We start from the raw sequence: 16,762 nt of genomic DNA on the forward strand, positions 1-16,762 counted from the left end.
AAAAAAAAAAAAAAAAAAAAAGTTCCAATATGCATTGCACTTTAAAGAAGACTGGGCGTTGAGCTTGGACATTAATGGCCGTAGTGCACGCTATTCTGGCCCATTTAGCTCTATCAAATGTTGGCATACACGGATCCCACATCGACGCAAGACAGTTTGCCTATTGCGACTTGCAAGCCATCCATAACCTTTTGACCTTTTCTCAATGATGGTAGTAAATAGCATATTGTTGAAACATTTTCTAAGTAAACAACATATTTTAGGATAATAGAAGTAAATAGAACAACAAATTTTAGGATAATAGAAGTAAATATCATCTACTGATAAATAATTTATTTACTAAACGTTAGTAAATATGCTATTTAATTGAATTGTTTCAAGAACATGTTATTTATCTTTTTATCCTACTTCTTAGCAAGAGAAAACTTGACGAGCTCCACAATAATTGGGTATGATGTAATTTATGCCACTCTAATGAGAGAGTTCAGATTTTTGTTATTTACTTCACCATTAAAGGTAATCTACTAGATTATCACCCATATTCTACCAGATGTTGTTGAAATCAACGACGACCACCTTGTCATTGAGAAAAAATTACAACTCTTGAACAAATCATTATGGGGTTCTACTCTTTTATTGTGATAGGTTACCCCTTTGATAATAATCTGTCAAATTATATATAGTAATTTATCAAATTACACCCGCCGCTAATGACTGGAGACCTGCTGCCAACATAATTTGTCAAATTATAGATAATAAAATGTGAAATTACTTACTCCAAAGGGAAAAAATTCAATAGGCTAATATTGAGACTCAAAAATTTTTAATAATACTATTTTGAGGGATATTTGTCAAAATTACCATATCATTGATGACAAATCTTGAGAAGTATTCTTCAAGATTATCCTTAGTAATCTACTAAACATCTTAAAATTGACTAATCATTAGAAGTAATCTTCAAGATTATCCTTAGTAATCTACCAAACATCTTAAAATCAATTAAGGGGAAATGAGACAAATTCACCTTAAAAGTGCATGGATTAGGATTTCTACCCCCTACTCTTAATTAATAACTTTTTTAGTTAAATAACTATACTAGCAAAATGATATTAATAAAAAATAGAAGATAAAAATCTAAACTGGTATACTCTTAAAGGTAAATTTTATAATTTTCTTAATCAATAATGACCACCAGTTGTTGTTAGTAAACAATCTACTATATTATCATTGGTAATCTACTAGATATGAGTGCATATAAATAAGAAAAAAGAGGATCTAGCCCGACCCAATAGCCTTGGGATTCTTATTGGAAAAATGGAGAATTTATTCTTAAGGGTGTATAAGTCTAGATTTTTACTCTTTATTCTCGATAAATATCCTTTTATTAGTGTAATTAGTTGACTAAAAAAAGTTATGAACTAAAAGTAAAAGATAAAAATCTTGATCCATGTACTTTTAAGGGGTATTTATCAAGATTACTCATTCTTATTTCAGACAACTCATTACATCAATATGAAAAATTAATTTCTTTTAAAAAAAGGATATTGTAGTAACTAGAAATTTTTAAAACTAAATTAAGTAAACAATAAATTTTAAAACTATTTGAAGTAAATAGCAATTTATTGTGTAAATGTGTCATTTATAACTGGTAAAAAATAATTTACATAGTAAAAAATATTTATTTATGTGGAAAAAAATATTTTTAGCAGTCGTAAAAAGAAGATTTACATGAATTTTTATACTAGTTGTAAATGAAATATTTACTTGATAAATTGATATTTATTTTAAATAGTTTTAAAATTTACTATTCACTTTAAATTTAGCTTTTTTTCTCTCAAACTTCATAAACTTGTAAATTTTTCCTCTCTATTAAATTCTTACTTCTGTTTTTTCTGTTGGCTGCCATTGAAGAACTTTCCAGGTTCCTTAGGTCAAGTAAATTAAGAGAAAGTTAGTGTAGTAAAAAAAATGACAATTCCTATTCCGTAATTGCACTTCTGTGTTACTAAATGAGGAGGAACTAACAGAGTATATGTGTGGTAAAAATAGTTCAACGATACTCATTAATTGTGTAATACATGTTATTTCTACTAAAAATCTTAATGTAAGAATTTTTTTTATTAGATTTTGCATTTCACTTGACATATTCTACTAAAAATTTAGTTTCGAGGAAAAATTTATAAGAATTGTTGAGCTTTGAGAGAAAAAATGTTAAAAATTAAAGTTCGAATGACATTTTGTGATAGACATTATAATTGGAGAGAAAAACGTGTAATTTATTCTTAATTTAAAAATGTTCTATTTACTACGTTCTCTTAAAAAAAATACGCGCACACATGATTGGCACGTATGTTTACGCGGGATGAGCCGAATTTGGCATTGAGCCGACTTGTTAGGCTCGACCCATATTTACACTATGACCACCGACCATCATCAATGTTAGTCACAGGAGACGTTGAAATTGGTGGCGCAACGTTTGAGAAATCTATGTGGCATTCTTGCTTATGATCTTTTGGGCCTTCAGTTAAATGGGCTACTGACGGTCCACATAGAAGTCATGCGTTTAACTCCTCGCGAAGTAATGTAAATTATTGAAATCCTAATTTTAAAAATATGAATTATTACGAAAATATTTATTAGAAATTTATAATATATATATATATATATATTACTGGATGTACTCTTGTGTTTTAGTTTGAGGCATGATGTTTATATGGTTAATTTTTATTTTATGTAGTCCGTTTCGTTTCATTTTTTTAATACATGATAGTAAATAGTTTTGTAAGTAAATAAAAAAAATATGGTAATTCTCTAACCCTTAACTCGCTTCCGTACTTTGTGGCATGTGCCACAACTGTATCCCGCCTACCAAACATCGGTCAACTCAACGATGACGGACGAGGAGCTCCTGGGGAAGCTTGAGGACTCAACTCGGGACGCCACGCGTCACCAGGAGGAGACCCTGAAGTCAATACTCGAACGCCACGGCGGCGTACGTTACCTCCAGCGCCACCTCCGTGGCTACGATGCGCCGCTCGACGTAGCCACCTTCCGCCACGTCGTGCCGTTGTCCACCTACGAGGACTACTCCGACGACATCAACCGTTTGGCCGATGGCCAACTTGATCACGATAAAGATCAGCCTCTCCTGTCCGTTGATCCTCTCGTCTGTTTCTTCTACAGGTGGCTTTCTCACCCCTTGCTGTGCTTTTTATGTCTCTAACATGGTGCAATAAATTTGATTATGTTATATGTACGTATACATATATGTGTGTGTGTATATATGTATATATTGTATGTGTGTTATAAAGCTCTGGCACCAGCTCTATGAAGCCCAAGTTGATTCCTTATTTCGATTCTTCGCTCTCAAAAGCTGCCTCTTACATGGCTCATCTGGGGACTTCTGCAATTCTTAGAAGGTTAGTAACTTAACAATCAAATTCTGTGTGTTAAAAAGAAATTGCGGTGAATGCTCTCTCTCTCTCTCTCTCTCTCTCTCTCTCTCTCTCTAAGTCTATTTTAAGTAAATGTCTCCCAGTTTGTAAAATTAATTAATTAATTAATTAATTAAATTTTTTTTTTTTCAGAGCAAAAAAAGTTAAGAGATTTTTTTTTTAAAAAAAATTTGATTTTTGTAAATCTTTGATTGATATTTGATAAAAAAAATTGATTGATTAATCATTAGTTTACCAATATTCATACATAATATATCAAATTTTAATCATGTAAATTATTATTCCTAAAATTTTAAAAAGTAAAAATGGGACCTTTTCTTTTGAATTTAACAAAATTAGGAATTTACTGAAAATATGTTACAAAAATTTTACATTTTTGCCGTTTAAAATACCTTTTTTTGTTTTTGTTTTCCCCTGATATGTCTGTATGTTTGATGGGTGTGCTATGAAACTTATCATATCAGGTTGTTTCCTCCAAGAAATTCAGCACATAGTAAGATTATACTATTTATTTATGCTGATAATGTTACAACTACAAAAGGGGGTTTTAAGGTGATGGCTGCTTCCTCATACCCTTTGAGGAGTAATGCCAATTGGTCTAAGTTGGCCTCTACTTCTAGTCCCAAGGAAGTAAATCTTGGATCCAATGTTGAGCACCAATTGTATTGCCATCTTCTCTGTGGCCTTAGGAACTCCGAATTCATCGACGGGATTCTTGCCCCTTATGCCATAGGCCTAATCAAAGCATTTTCCCTTCTAGAATCCAAGTGGAATCAGCTATGCTGCGATCTCGAAAAGGGGGTCCCGAGTGAAGAAATTTCTGATGCTGCAATGAGAAGTTCTGTTACTGAGGTTCTTGGTGGTCCTCAAGTTGATCTCTCCATGAGAGTTCGATCGATTTGCGAGGGAAAGAGCTGGGACGGGATTGTGAGGAAGTTATGGCCTAATGTTCGGTATGTCAAGTGTGTCACCACTGGAAGCATGAGACAGTATCATCCAAAACTTAAGCAGTATATAGGAGAGACGCCTTTATTAGGTTCAAATTACTTTGCTTCAGAATGTTGTGTGGGCATTAACTTGGATGTTATGCAACCCCCGGAGACAACTCGATTTGTCATGCTCCCAACTGCAGCCTACTTTGAGTTTCTTCCATTTGATCCTGATCAGATTGATGCTGTTAGTGAACAAACAGTTGATTTCTCTGGTGTCGAAGTAGGGAAGATGTATGAAGTGGTTGTGACTACTTACAGAGGATTATATCGGTACTGTTTGGGAGATATAGTGAGAGTTGTTGGTTTCTATAATTCCTCTCCACAATTGGAGTTTGTAATGAGGGCGCCAAATTCCCTTTCTGATATAATAACCGAGAGGGATTTGATGTCGGCAATCGAAAGCTGTCAACTTGTGATGAGAAATGAGGTGGGAACAGAAATTTCTGAGTTTTCAAGTTTCTTGGACTTGGAATTAAACCCGAAGCGATTAAAAGTACTAATGGAAGTTAGAGAAGAAGATGTGTTTGTGGAGGAGAAGTTGCAGGAGTCGGTTTTAGTTCTGAGGAGGATTTGTTCTTTACTTGAGGACAACTTGGGAAGTCTCTACAGGGTTAAGAGAGATAAAGGTGAAGTTGGTTCTTTGTTGATGATAATTGTAAGGCCTGGTAGCTTTGATAAGCTTTCACAGGTAGCCATTGAGAATGGATCATCTGCTAATCAGTATAAACCGCCGAAGATATTACGAAGGCATGAATTTGTTACTTTTCTTGAAAGATCTTCTCTTGTTGCTATATGCTTGGATTGTATAGATAATTGAAGGTCCCCATCAGGGAGCAAGCCAAAATCTGCCGTCTGTGATCAAAGAAATCATGTAAATGCAAGGTAAAAACTCATGAAAAGCTATGTTATGTAGACACACTACTATATATTTTTGATACAAGAGTTGAAGAGATAATTGTTATCTCAAATTTATCATGATATGTGCTTTGTGTGTGTATATGTGTTTTTATTTGTGTTTTCATCTTTGTTGTTCTGTTCTTTGTGAAATCTATTCCCGGAGAAAATAATATCAAGAAAAATGAAAAAGCATATTGTACCACTCATCCATTCAAATTCCTTGAAAATGCATTACAGTATACTTTGTGCTTTTGAAGCCAGCTTCCACTAGTCAATATGTCGAATTGAGCAATCAACATTACAAAGAAAAATTTCCCACAAAGATAATGCTCTACACATTAATGGCTGCTTGGATTTGTTCCAGAGTCTTTCCTTTTGTTTCTGGTACCACCGTGATGATGAACAATATAGCCAGAGCGTTAATTGCTGCATAAAGAATGAAGGTACCTGAAACCACATACATAAACAAGTCAATTTTTAGCACTTAAAAATCTTGGCTTGGAATATGAAAATATCATTGTTCGGAAAAAAAAAAAGAAGAAAGAAGAAAGAAGTTAGCTACATGAAGAAATTCAGTGGTAAGGTATGAAAAATATCTTACCAGTAGGACATGATTATAAAACCATCATATCGCATCAAAATTGTATTACATTAAGAAAAAGATGATAATTTAATGGAACTTCAATAATATCTAACAGTTAAATATCCTACACAAAAATTTTAGAACTACATCTGTTTTGGTGGGAACAAAGAAAGAAAAGTTCTTGCTCTACTTACCATAGGAACTCCAGGCCATTAGAAAATTGAAACTGTAGGAATAGAACCATGCGCCAAACCAATTCATTAATGTTGCTAAGCTTCCAGCTTGTCCTTTGATATTTATAGAGAAAATCTGCAGATAAAAATATATATTCAAACAGCTGAATAATCAATATTCATCCAATGGAATGTGTAAATCTATCCAACATTGTTTACCTCAGACATCATAACCCAAGGAACTGCTCCCATTCCAACTGAATATGAGCCTATGTAAAGCTGGAGTTCAAAAAAGTAACTGTTAAAATCCCTGATATTCACTTTTCTCATTGGAGACACAAATATATGAACAAATTATATAACAATGAATTTGATAGATTACCAGTATGCCAATTACAGCTAGTATAGGGCTTGCTTGGAGTGCCAATTCATGAACCTGGAAAAAAAAAGCGATTTTCTCAGTATTTTAATATTGGATTTACCTTACTTATCCAAATAAAAATAAAATTGGATAAACGTTAAACAAGACTATTGGATCCAAAGTTGGACAAGATAAACGAAATAGCCAGTAGTATGCAGCCCAGTACCAAACCTGTTGCAGAAACCTTTGGTACATTGAACAGACTAGTTAAGCTTTTTAAAGTTGAAAATGGGATTTGAATGAGAAAGTTTTGGAGTAGAGGGATGCAGTGTTTTACCAATAACAGAGGTTTTCTTCCTACTTTATCGATCACGGCTGCGCTAAGGCCAGTAACCACAAGCTGCAAAACAAAATCAGATCAGGATGTTTCTAGTAGAAAGAAACCAAGTTATTCTCTAGGAAAGAGACAGTGAGGAATAGAAAAACCTGAAGGATTGCATATATTATAGTTCCAAGTTTGGAAGAGAATCCTGACATATCATCAATACAATAAGGTAAATGTTTCATACCGAACTCGGTTTGTACCGGAAACATCTGCTTCGGGTTGTGATTGGGTTGAACTTGTTGCAGATTTTTAATACAGTTTTGTCCAGTTACACTGGAAAAAGAATGCACTATTTTGTTTTATTGTTTTAGTGGGAAGGGCATGAAACCAATGATTTTGATTGCTTGTTAAGTAACGTTATTAAGGCTTTGTACCTGCTGACTCAAAAATGCTGCTGGTATAGAAACATATTGCATTGATCCCACCAAATTGTTGACAAACCATTAGCCCAAGTCCTATCTGATCATCAGTGAGACAAAAAGATTAAGAAAAGTTAACTGAAACTTAAAGGAGAGTTATAACTTCTATGGTTGGTTCATGTGAAATTATTACATTGAGAGAGCGCAAGTATCTCCTTTGAAACAAGTCCAACATGTTTGCCTTTGGAAGCTGCTCAAGCGTTGTTATGTAATCCTGCAAGCAACAAAAATTGCCTCTTTTCTACTTATAAATATCCACTTCGAACTTCAATCCATTTTCAATATGGACTAGGATGAACCCAAGGTTTTAGTAGCTGAAAACAAGAACCTGGATTTCAGCCGCTTCTTGAGATATGTCGATCGGTATCCTTGCCGCGTAGTTTCTGCAGTAGAAGCTTCAAACTCTTTCTGGCGTCCTGCCTTTGCCTGCATCGACAGTGAGGGTATATCGATATCCAATAAATAAATAAAAACAAAAAATAAAAAAATAGTTTCTTGATCTTTTTGCTAAACGTGGGATTTTCTTACCAGCCATCTGGGAGACTCAGGAATGAAGAAGAGACCGAAAAGCAAAACAGCGCATGGTACAAGCGCTGCAAATACTTCTCAAGTGAGTTCTATGCTCTCTCTGACCATTTGTCACTACAGTTAAATGCATAATTTAAAGGGTAGTTGGTACTTTTGCCTCCTAAGCTTTTCAGGATTTTGCAAGTTACCCTTAATTTATATTTTTTGATAAGTTATCCATTGAACTTAATAAAGTGTTACAGAATGCCCCTAAACAGATGATGGCTAATAAAAGTTGGACAGAAAAGCCTCCTTACACGTCAAACAAGCTTGTTTGAAGAATCCTTTCAAATACTCATATCTTTCCTTGGTTTTGGGGCATTTTGTAATATTTTATTTAAGTTTAGAAAGAAATTTGCTCAAATTCAGACTTCATAGGGACAACTTTACAATTCACTAAAAATTTAGGGGACGGACAAAAGGGCCAAAAACCCAATTAAAATTAGAAGTCTTACACACTAATGCCAATGCCCTCCATGTCAGTACATTCCCAATAATGAAGAAAACAGATATTCCAGCCGATATCATGAACTGTAAGATAGGAACACAATACCAGATACAGTCCAATTTCAAACCAAATCAATGTAAATCCACTTGAGACTTTTAAAACTCATTTTACCTGGTTTGAAGTAGTCAGTAATCCTCTTAAGATTCTTGGGTGCAATTTCAGCTATAAAAAAAGGAACCTTATCATCCACAAAACAAGCACCAAAGTTGTCAAAAATAGTAAAATACTTTCCAAAAGTAAAATGTTTTTACCAAATCAAAAGAGGACGCTGAAACTACTAGAAGAAGATACACACACACCACATAAGAAAAGGCTCCAATTCCATATCCTGTGGCCAGTCTTCCAATGTCCAAAGCCAAAGCTCCCTTTTATACCATTCAAGAATTGGTAAGCTAAACACTGTCACATTTATTGGATAAAAAATGCAACTTTTTTTTTTTTTTTTTTTTTTTTATATTGCAGACCTTGGCAAAGTAAATAGAAAGCTACCCCGCAACACAGAAAGCTACGTACACTCTCAAAGCCTGCCCCTACATTCCAAGGTAAAAGATATTGTCGTAGTAGATATCCACCACAAGAAAAAAGTATGGACATAAAAAGTTTCTGGAATCAAAGGATTAAACACGGAGTCCCCTTGCTTACCCCTTTTCGACCAACGAGATCCGTGATCAGACCGCTTCTGATTGCTCCAATCATTGCACCAAAAGTCACTATGGAGCCAACAGGGAGTACTGTGTACAGACACAGATGAAAATAGCAGAAAAATTCAGTTCGATAAAAAAAAAAAAAGAGAAGAAAAGTCCTTGACAAGAATAAGTTTTCCATCATTCTGAAGTTTTCCATCATTCTGAAGTTGCATATATATTATCTTAAAGTGAAGTAATTTTGATTAGTATCCCTTCAAGTCATAACTACATATAAATTCCAAGTTTTATTTGCACAGATCATAATTTGTGTTCAAAAGTTCATTTGAATCCTATAATTTTCATCTTTTTAGTGTCTCTACCTCAGCTAAAGATAAACTGAGATCCTCTCTTATAGCAGACTGAGTAGGTGATGAATAACCCGCCTGTCACCCAAACAAAGACCTCCCTCAGAACAAGGAAATCACAAATAAACATATAATAATGCTTGTTCCAATTATAATAGATCAGTAGACGAAGAACTTACACAGGCTCCAAATTCATAGGACCCACAAACTGCAACAAGCGTGCTTAAATAAACCATCCATGGATTGTTTTTGCTCTTTTCATGAGCTGATGCATCTTCAACATCCCTGAGTGGCTCTCTTACCTCATCCTCCTTCTCTTTGACTGTCATGTTTTCTTTATCTTAATACCACCCTTTAGTTTCGTATCTGGGAAAAATGACAAAAAAGACGAAGATTTAAAGAGAAGGGCTAAAAATCAAGAATAGAAAGAAGTAAAGGAACTTTCTTCCTTTTTTTTTTTATTTCTGATCATATAAACATACATGGAGAGTAAGCACAATCTCAGTCTGTTTTTTTCAACTCACAAGTCTGGTCTATATGCTTCCTATCCGAGTGACTTCTCAGTTTTAAACTCATGCAAAAATACGTATAACTAGTAAATTGTTTATTTTGTTTAGACTTTTTCTTGCTCCTGTTTGCTGGTACAGTCGTAAAAATTGACGATGCATATTCTTAAGAGCCTTTTTGGTGGAGCAGGCATTTTTGCATGCCCAATCATGTATTAGAGAGTCGCTAAATGGTCAAGAAACGAAGAGCTGCATCTATATTGCCTTAGAATGGAACCCACTAAATAATTTAAAATAAAATCTGTACACTTTTTTTTAATTAAAAAAAAATCAATAATCACCTCTTGTAGACCCATCACTTTTACTTTATTTTCTTTTGTTGCTGATTTTTTTAATTCGCCGCCCTCTAAATTCAACAATCTGGATTATTATAAACAGTTTAAACACAATTATTTTTTTATTTCTCTTTCTCTAATTTAAAGCTTAAAAATATTATATCTTCTTCGTTCAATTCTCATTGTGATTTTTTTCTACATCTTCATATATAACAAAGAGAGAAATAAATTCTCATCCATATTACATATTAAAATATGACATCTACAATGAAGTTTTATAAAATTTATTACAAAACTCTAATGATAATTTTAACTCTCTATCCAAACACAATTCAAATTTTAGTCACAATTTAACTTTTAATTAATTTTTCGTATCTAAACACTGATTCAAATCGCAGTAAAATAATTACAATTCAGATTTTATAGTTCAAACTAAAAAAAAGTTTAAATAACCACAATACGATGTAATGCCCAAACTTTTATGTAACTTCTAGCTTAGCAATTAAATTGGTTGATTGTTTAATTTATGTTCACCATTAATAACATCAATTAATGTGAATATTTATCATCTATTGACTCGTAAAATTATTCTTGAGATTGACCAGTTTAAAGCAAACATGATTGTAGGCATATTAATATTCTAGGATTTTGCCAGAGTACTTTTTTACATACAAGTATACGTGTATAGGTGGTTGTCATCTGTGTATCATTTCAAGTGTTGATTAAAAAAAAAAAAAGTGTTGATTAAAAAAAAAAGATCCGCCAAAGAAGCTTGTCGGTCACCTCTTGGACCACAGGTGTACTAGATCATATTAATTTGCTTCACTGAAAAAGCTGCTCTCTTTTATTGCTCTACTCTTTGACAATTACCGGTATAATCTTCTCTCAAAATCTTCAAGCTTGGTTATAAGCTAAGCATGTTTGATAGAGAGATTTAAATCACAGTTTAAACGGTTTTATTACAGTATTTTTTTCTTATAAAAATTTAAATTTTTAGTTTAAACTATTTGATTTATACCCATAACCAAACAACCTATAAGTAACCTACTGAGACGTGCATGAATAATTGAATGAGCAAAGTGTGCATCACTACATTTTAAGGATTTAAAGGTGAGTTGGTCTACTAATTATTTAAGTGAGTGAGTTCATAAGAATATAATTAAAGAAGAGGAGGATTTTGCAGATTGATGCCTATATAGGTATGCTATCAGTATGAGTTTTCGTGTATTTGGTGATATAGATTGGATAAACCGGATATATATATATATATATATTTATATATTATATTTATGAGTGGTAGGCTCACCCATAGTGTTGTACATACGTATTTGTTAGGTAAAATGGGAGAACACTCAGAAGCTACTGAGGCAATTTCATTACTGAGTTTATATACAATACACAAGAGTGGTAGGGTTTCAGATATATACACGTGGCAGAAGGACTATGGGAAACCTGTACAAAGAATATATTGTACATATAATAACTGAAGGAAATGACTTAATACCAAAGGAAAATAATACAGTACAACAAAGAGCATACTACTAGGGTGTGTGCTCTGTGATTGTTCTAACACATTATAATAATATTCTTTGTGGTTTTGAAGCCAGCTTCCACTAATCAATATGTCAAATTGAGCTTTCAAATTTACAATGAATAATTTCCCACCAAAAGAATGCTTTACACATTAATGGCTGCTTGGATTTCTTCCAGAGTTTTTCCCTTTGTTTCTGGTACCACCGTGATAATGAACAATATAGCCATAACGTATACTGCTGCATAAAAAATGAAGGTACCTGACACCACATATCTAAACAAGTCAAATTTTCACCACCTTAAAAGTCTTTATCTTAAAATATGAAAAGATCAAATTTCCAGCACCTACAAGTCTTAGCTTAAAATATGAAAAGATCATTTAGTTATAAACAATCATATCTATTAAATTATGAAAGATATGATCAATTAATGAAACTTTATTAATATCAAACATTTAAACCGATAAGGTTTTTGTTTTTATTTTTTGTTTTGTTTTTGTTTTTTATATATCCTACACAGAATTTTTTCAACTAATATCCTTTTTGGTGGGAAAAAGAAAGAAAATTTGTTGCTCTACTTACCATAGGAACTCCAGGCCATCAGAAAGTTGAAACTGTAGGAACACAACCATGCACCAAACCAATTCATTAATGTTGCTAAACTTCCAGCTTGTCCTTTGATGTTTATAGGGAAAATCTGCAGATGAAAATATATTCCTAAAGGTGAAATAATCAATAAAGAAATAATCAATATTCATCTTTTGATGGAATGAATAAATCTATACAAATTTGTTTACCTCAGACATTACAATCCAAGGAACTGCTCCCATTCCAGCCGAAAATGACCCTATGTAAAGCTAGAGTTCGAAAAAAAAATTTACTGTCAAAATCCCTGATATTTCACTTTTGCAATGGGAGACACAAATACATTATGTGACAATGAATTTGATAGATTACCATTATGCCAGTTACAGCTAGTATAGGGCTTGCTTGGAGTGCCAATTCATGAGCCTAATTCACCACAAAAAGAAAGGCGATTTTCTCAGCATTTTAATATTGGATTTACCTTACTCGTCCAAATAAAAATAAAATTGGATAAACCTTAAACAAAACTATTGGATCCAAAGATGGAAAACTACCTTCAGATAAAACGAAATAGCCAGTAGTATACAGCCTGGTACCAATCCGGTTGCGGAAACCTTTGGTGCATTGAACAGACTAGTTAAGCTTTTTAAACCTGAAAATGGGATTTAATGAGAAAGTTTTGGAGTAGAGGATATAGTGTTTTACCAGTAACAGAGGTTTTCTTCCTACTCTATCGACCACGGCTGCGCCAAGGCCAGTAACCATAACCTGCGAAAGAAAATCAGATAAGGATGTTTCTGCTACAAAAAAACTAAGTAAATCTCTAGGGAAAAAGATAGTAAGAAATAGAAAAACCTGAATGATTGCATATATTATAGTTCCAAGCGTAGGGGAGAATCCTGGGATATCATAAACACAAGAAGCTAAATGTTACGTACAGAACTCGGTTTGTACTGGAAATATCTGCTTGGGGTTGGGATTTGATTGAACATGGTGAAGATTTTAATATAGTTCTGTCCACTTAAACTGAAAAAAGAATGTGCTATTTGTTTTTGTTTTGTTCTGTTTTTTCATGTAAAGGATATAAAACCAATGATTTTGATTACTTGTTAAGCAGTTTTACTAAGGCCTATATACCTGCTGACTCAAAGATGCTGCTGGTATAGAAACATATTCCATTGATCCCACCAAATTGTTGACAAACCATTAGCCCAAGTCCTATCTGATCATTAGTAAAACAATTAAGAAAAGTTAACAAAAACTTAAAGAAGGATAATTATAACTTCTATCGTTGGTTCAAGTAAACATTATTACAATGATAGAGCGCAGGTATCTCTTTTGAAATAAGTCCAATAGTTTGGCCTTAGGAAGCTGTTCAAGTGTCGTTATGTAATCCTGCAAGAGACAAAAATGGTATCTCTCATTTTGTAAATAAATATCCTCTTCAAAACTTCAATCCATTTTCAAAATGGACTGGGATAGATGCAAAGTTCGGTAACCAAAGACAAGAACCTGGATTTCAGCCGCCTCGTGAGATATGTCGGCATCCTTGCCGCGTAGTTTCTGCAGTGAAGCTTCAAACTCTTTGTGGCGTCCCGCCTTTGCCCACATCCACAATGATGGTATAACCGTATGCAAAAGAATAAAACAAAAAATAAATAAATAAATAAAAGAGATTAATTCCATGTTCTTTTTGCCAAACTTGTGATTTTCTTACCAGCCATCTTGGAGACTCTGGAATGAAGGAGAGACCGAAAAGCAAAACGGCGCATGGAATAAGTGCTGCAAATACTTCTCTAGTGAGTATTAAAGGGTAGTACTCTCTCTGACTACTTGTCATAACAGTCAAATGCATAATTTAAAGGGCACTTGGGGTTTCTGCCTCTTAAACTTTTGGGACTTAGAAACTTGCATTTAACTTCTAATTTTTCATAAGTTATCCACTAAACTTAATAAACTATTCTAGAGTGCCCCTAAATCAATGATGACTAATAAAATTTGACCAGAAATGCCTCCTTACAAGTCACATGAGTTTGTACAAAGACAGAGACTAAAATTTGGGGGGACAACAGAGCACATCATGTCACGTGCATGATGCCGTCTCCTTTCAAATTTTAACATCACCGATTTGGCAACACTATGTAATATCAAATTAACTTTAGAGAGAAATTTGCTAAAATTAAGACTTCATAGGGATAACTTGTCAATGCACCAAAAATTTAGGAGACAAAAAGGCTAAAAACCATAATTTGAATTTGAAGCTTTACCGACTAATGCCAGTGCCCTCCATGTTAGTACATTCCCAATAATGAAGGAAACAGAAACGCCAGCACAGTTCATGAACTGCAACACAAGAACACAAATACTAGATTATTCAATTCTATACCAACCCCTCTTAGAAAAAAAGAAAAGTAATTCCACTTGAGACTTTAAAACTCTTTTTACCTCGGTTGAAGCAGTCAGTAAGCCTCTAAGATTCTTGGGTGCAATTTCAGCTATGAAAACAGGTACCTTATCATCCACAAAACAAGCACCAAAGTTGTAAAAATATATATATATTTTTTTTTTTTTTCCAAAAGTAAAATGTTTTACCAAATCAAAAGAGGACGTTGAAACTATTAGGAGAGACACGCACCACATAAGAAAAGGCTCCCATTCCATATCCTGTGGCCAGTCTTCCGATGTCCAAAGCCAAAGCTTCCTTTTATACCATTCAATAATAGGTAAGCCAAACAAGTTTTTTACATTTATTGGCTAAAAAATGTACTCTTTCTAAAGATTTTACGGACCTTGGCAAAGTAAATAGAAAGCCACCCTGTAACGCAGAAAGCAGTGTACACTCTCATGGCCTGCACATACAGTCCAAGGTACAAGATCATAATATCAGATGTCCACGACAAGAGAAAAATTAGGAATATAAAATTTCTGAAATCAAGGGATTAAACATGGAGTAGCCTTGCTTACCCCTTTTCGACCAATGAGATCGGCGATCGTACCGCTTGTGATTGCTCCAATCATTGCACCAAAAGTCAATATGGAGCCAAACAGAGAGTACTGTGTACAAACACAAATGGGAATATCAGAAAAATTCAGTTTCAAAACCAAAAAAAATAAAAAAATAAAAAAATCACAAGAATAAGTTTTCCATCATTCTCCAGTTGCATAATATTGTCTAAATTTAGAGCAAATTTGATCAGTATTCCTTCAAGACATAACTAAAAATCAGTACTCAACCAAGTTTTATTTCCACATATCATAATATGCATTCAAAAATTAGCTTAAATCCCAAAATGAAAATTCTTTTAGGCTTCACTGAAAGTGATTTGTGTCCTTACGTCAGCTAAAGATAAATTCAGATCCTCTCTTATAGCAGACTGAGTAGGTGATGAATAACCCGCCTGTCACGCAAACAAAGACCCTCCCTCAGAACAAGGAAATCACTAACAAACATATAATAATACTTGTTTTAATTATAGTACATGTAGAGACGTACTAAGTAAGAACTTACACAAGTTCCAAATTCATAGGAGCCACAAACTGCAACAAACGTGCTTAAATAAACCATCCATGGATTGTCTTTGCTGTATTCATGAGCAGATGATCCATCTTCAACAGCCATGAGTGGCTCTCTTACCTCCTCCTTCTCCTCCTCTTTGATGGCCATTTTCTTTATCTTGTCGTAGTACCACCCTTTTGGTTTCTTATCTGGAAAAATGAAAAGAAAGAAGAAGATTTAAAGAGGACTAAAAATCAAGAATAGAAGGAAGCAAGGAAACTTTCTTCCTTCTTTGGTTTCTGATCATATAAATACATGGACTTTTTCCAACATCACAAGTTTGGTCTATGATTCCTATTCATCAGAGTGACTTCTCAGTTTAGAACTCCTGCAAGTATACGTAATTAGTAAATTGTTTATTGACAAGGAAGCAGTGGCGGAAGGTGGTGTGGCTCGGGGGAATATGGCCCCTGAATTTTTGATATTTGATATTTAGGGTATGGTTTTTTAAAATTTTTTCATATATGGCCCGTTTTATCAATAAAAATTTTAAATATATCCACCCAAAATTAAATTTTAAATAAAACCTCCAAATTTGAGGTAGGTCAACAGGTTTTTTGTTGAACTAAAACAAATAAATTTTATACAAGAGTGAATGACCAAAATAACCCCAAATTATGTACCAAAAATCAATTACATTTCAATTTCTATCCAAAACTCTAACATACGGATAGAGATGCAAGAACGGGCCGGCCCGGCCCAGCCCGGCCTGTTCTTCTTAGGCCCACGTGGGCCGCGAGCCAGGCCTGCCTAGTTCATGAATTTTGTGGGCCGGGCCGGCCCGTATAAAAATGACCTCGGCCCAGCCTACACCACGGGTCAATTTTATGTGGGCCAAGCTAGGCCATGCCGCAGGCCAGGATGGGCCGTGCCATGGGCCGGCCCACTCAAGGCCCATCTTGACCCATCATGGGTTT

The 16,762-nt window shown here is 34.1% G+C and overlaps 2 protein-coding genes and 1 pseudogene across 7 annotated transcripts; 1 reads left to right on the top strand and 2 right to left on the bottom strand.

Annotated features, from left to right (window-relative positions):
- Positions 1–2,811: 2,811 nt before the first annotated feature.
- LOC21391756 (probable indole-3-acetic acid-amido synthetase GH3.6) lies at positions 2,812–9,166 on the top strand. 4 transcript variants are annotated; one of them, XR_002903225.1, is made up of 5 exons: positions 2,812–3,183; positions 3,312–3,419; positions 3,920–5,329; positions 7,797–7,875; positions 8,803–9,166. XR_002903225.1 is itself a non-coding variant. In XM_010109368.2 (3 exons), the coding sequence occupies exons 1-3, from the start codon at positions 2,891–2,893 to the stop codon at positions 5,262–5,264; spliced, it is 1,746 nt and encodes a 581-aa protein (XP_010107670.1). In that variant the 5' UTR covers positions 2,812–2,890; the 3' UTR covers positions 5,265–5,526. The 4 variants fall into 4 exon arrangements, 1 of the variants encoding a protein (XP_010107670.1); XR_002903227.1 differs by lacking the exon at positions 7,797–7,875; XR_002903226.1 differs by lacking the exons at positions 7,797–7,875; positions 8,803–9,166 and adding an exon at positions 5,606–5,661.
- On the bottom strand, positions 5,658–9,567 carry LOC21391757 (annotated as a pseudogene).
- Positions 9,568–11,529: 1,962 nt separating this feature from the next.
- On the bottom strand, positions 11,530–16,178 carry LOC21391758 (sugar transporter ERD6-like 7). Of its 3 annotated transcripts, XM_024173014.1 has the most exons (19): positions 16,101–16,164; positions 15,798–15,994; positions 15,625–15,687; positions 15,254–15,343; positions 15,079–15,138; positions 14,925–14,990; positions 14,735–14,800; positions 14,557–14,632; positions 14,007–14,071; positions 13,802–13,900; positions 13,604–13,684; positions 13,427–13,511; positions 13,145–13,188; positions 12,995–13,057; positions 12,844–12,903; positions 12,662–12,715; positions 12,502–12,561; positions 12,287–12,401; positions 11,530–11,965 (listed from the first exon to the last, which is right to left on the bottom strand). In XM_024173014.1, the coding sequence occupies exons 2-19, from the start codon at positions 15,951–15,953 to the stop codon at positions 11,850–11,852; spliced, it is 1,419 nt and encodes a 472-aa protein (XP_024028782.1). In that variant the 5' UTR covers positions 15,954–15,994; positions 16,101–16,164; the 3' UTR covers positions 11,530–11,849. The 3 variants fall into 3 exon arrangements, with proteins under 3 accessions (XP_024028782.1, XP_024028783.1, XP_024028784.1); XM_024173015.1 differs by having other exon boundaries at positions 13,802–13,888; positions 15,798–16,178; XM_024173016.1 differs by lacking the exons at positions 15,625–15,687; positions 15,798–15,994; positions 16,101–16,164 and adding an exon at positions 15,524–15,569.
- Positions 16,179–16,762: the final 584 nt, after the last annotated feature.

The sequence above is a fragment of the Morus notabilis genome, unplaced genomic scaffold (assembly GCF_000414095.1).
Source record: "Morus notabilis unplaced genomic scaffold, ASM41409v2 Scaffold711, whole genome shotgun sequence".
NCBI lineage: Eukaryota > Viridiplantae > Streptophyta > Magnoliopsida > Rosales > Moraceae > Morus > Morus notabilis.

Bases quoted from the DNA above. Each gene is read 5' to 3' on its own strand.
- LOC21391756 (XM_010109368.2), top strand. From the start codon at position 2,891: ATGACGGACGAGGAGCTCCTGGGGAAGCTTGAGGACTCAACTCGGGAC. The intron at 3,184-3,311 runs GTGGCTTTCTCA...TGTGTTATAAAG, and splicing joins CTCGTCTGTTTCTTCTACAG to CTCTGGCACCAGCTCTATGA. The intron at 3,420-3,919 runs GTTAGTAACTTA...TTATCATATCAG, and splicing joins ACTTCTGCAATTCTTAGAAG to GTTGTTTCCTCCAAGAAATT.
- LOC21391758 (XM_024173014.1), bottom strand. From the start codon at position 15,953: ATGGCCATCAAAGAGGAGGAGAAGGAGGAGGTAAGAGAGCCACTCATG. The intron at 15,688-15,797 runs GTAAGTTCTTAC...TTTGCGTGACAG, and splicing joins CCTATGAATTTGGAACTTGT to GCGGGTTATTCATCACCTAC. The intron at 13,901-14,006 runs GTAAGAAAATCA...CCATCATTGTGG, and splicing joins CAGAGTCTCCAAGATGGCTG to ATGTGGGCAAAGGCGGGACG.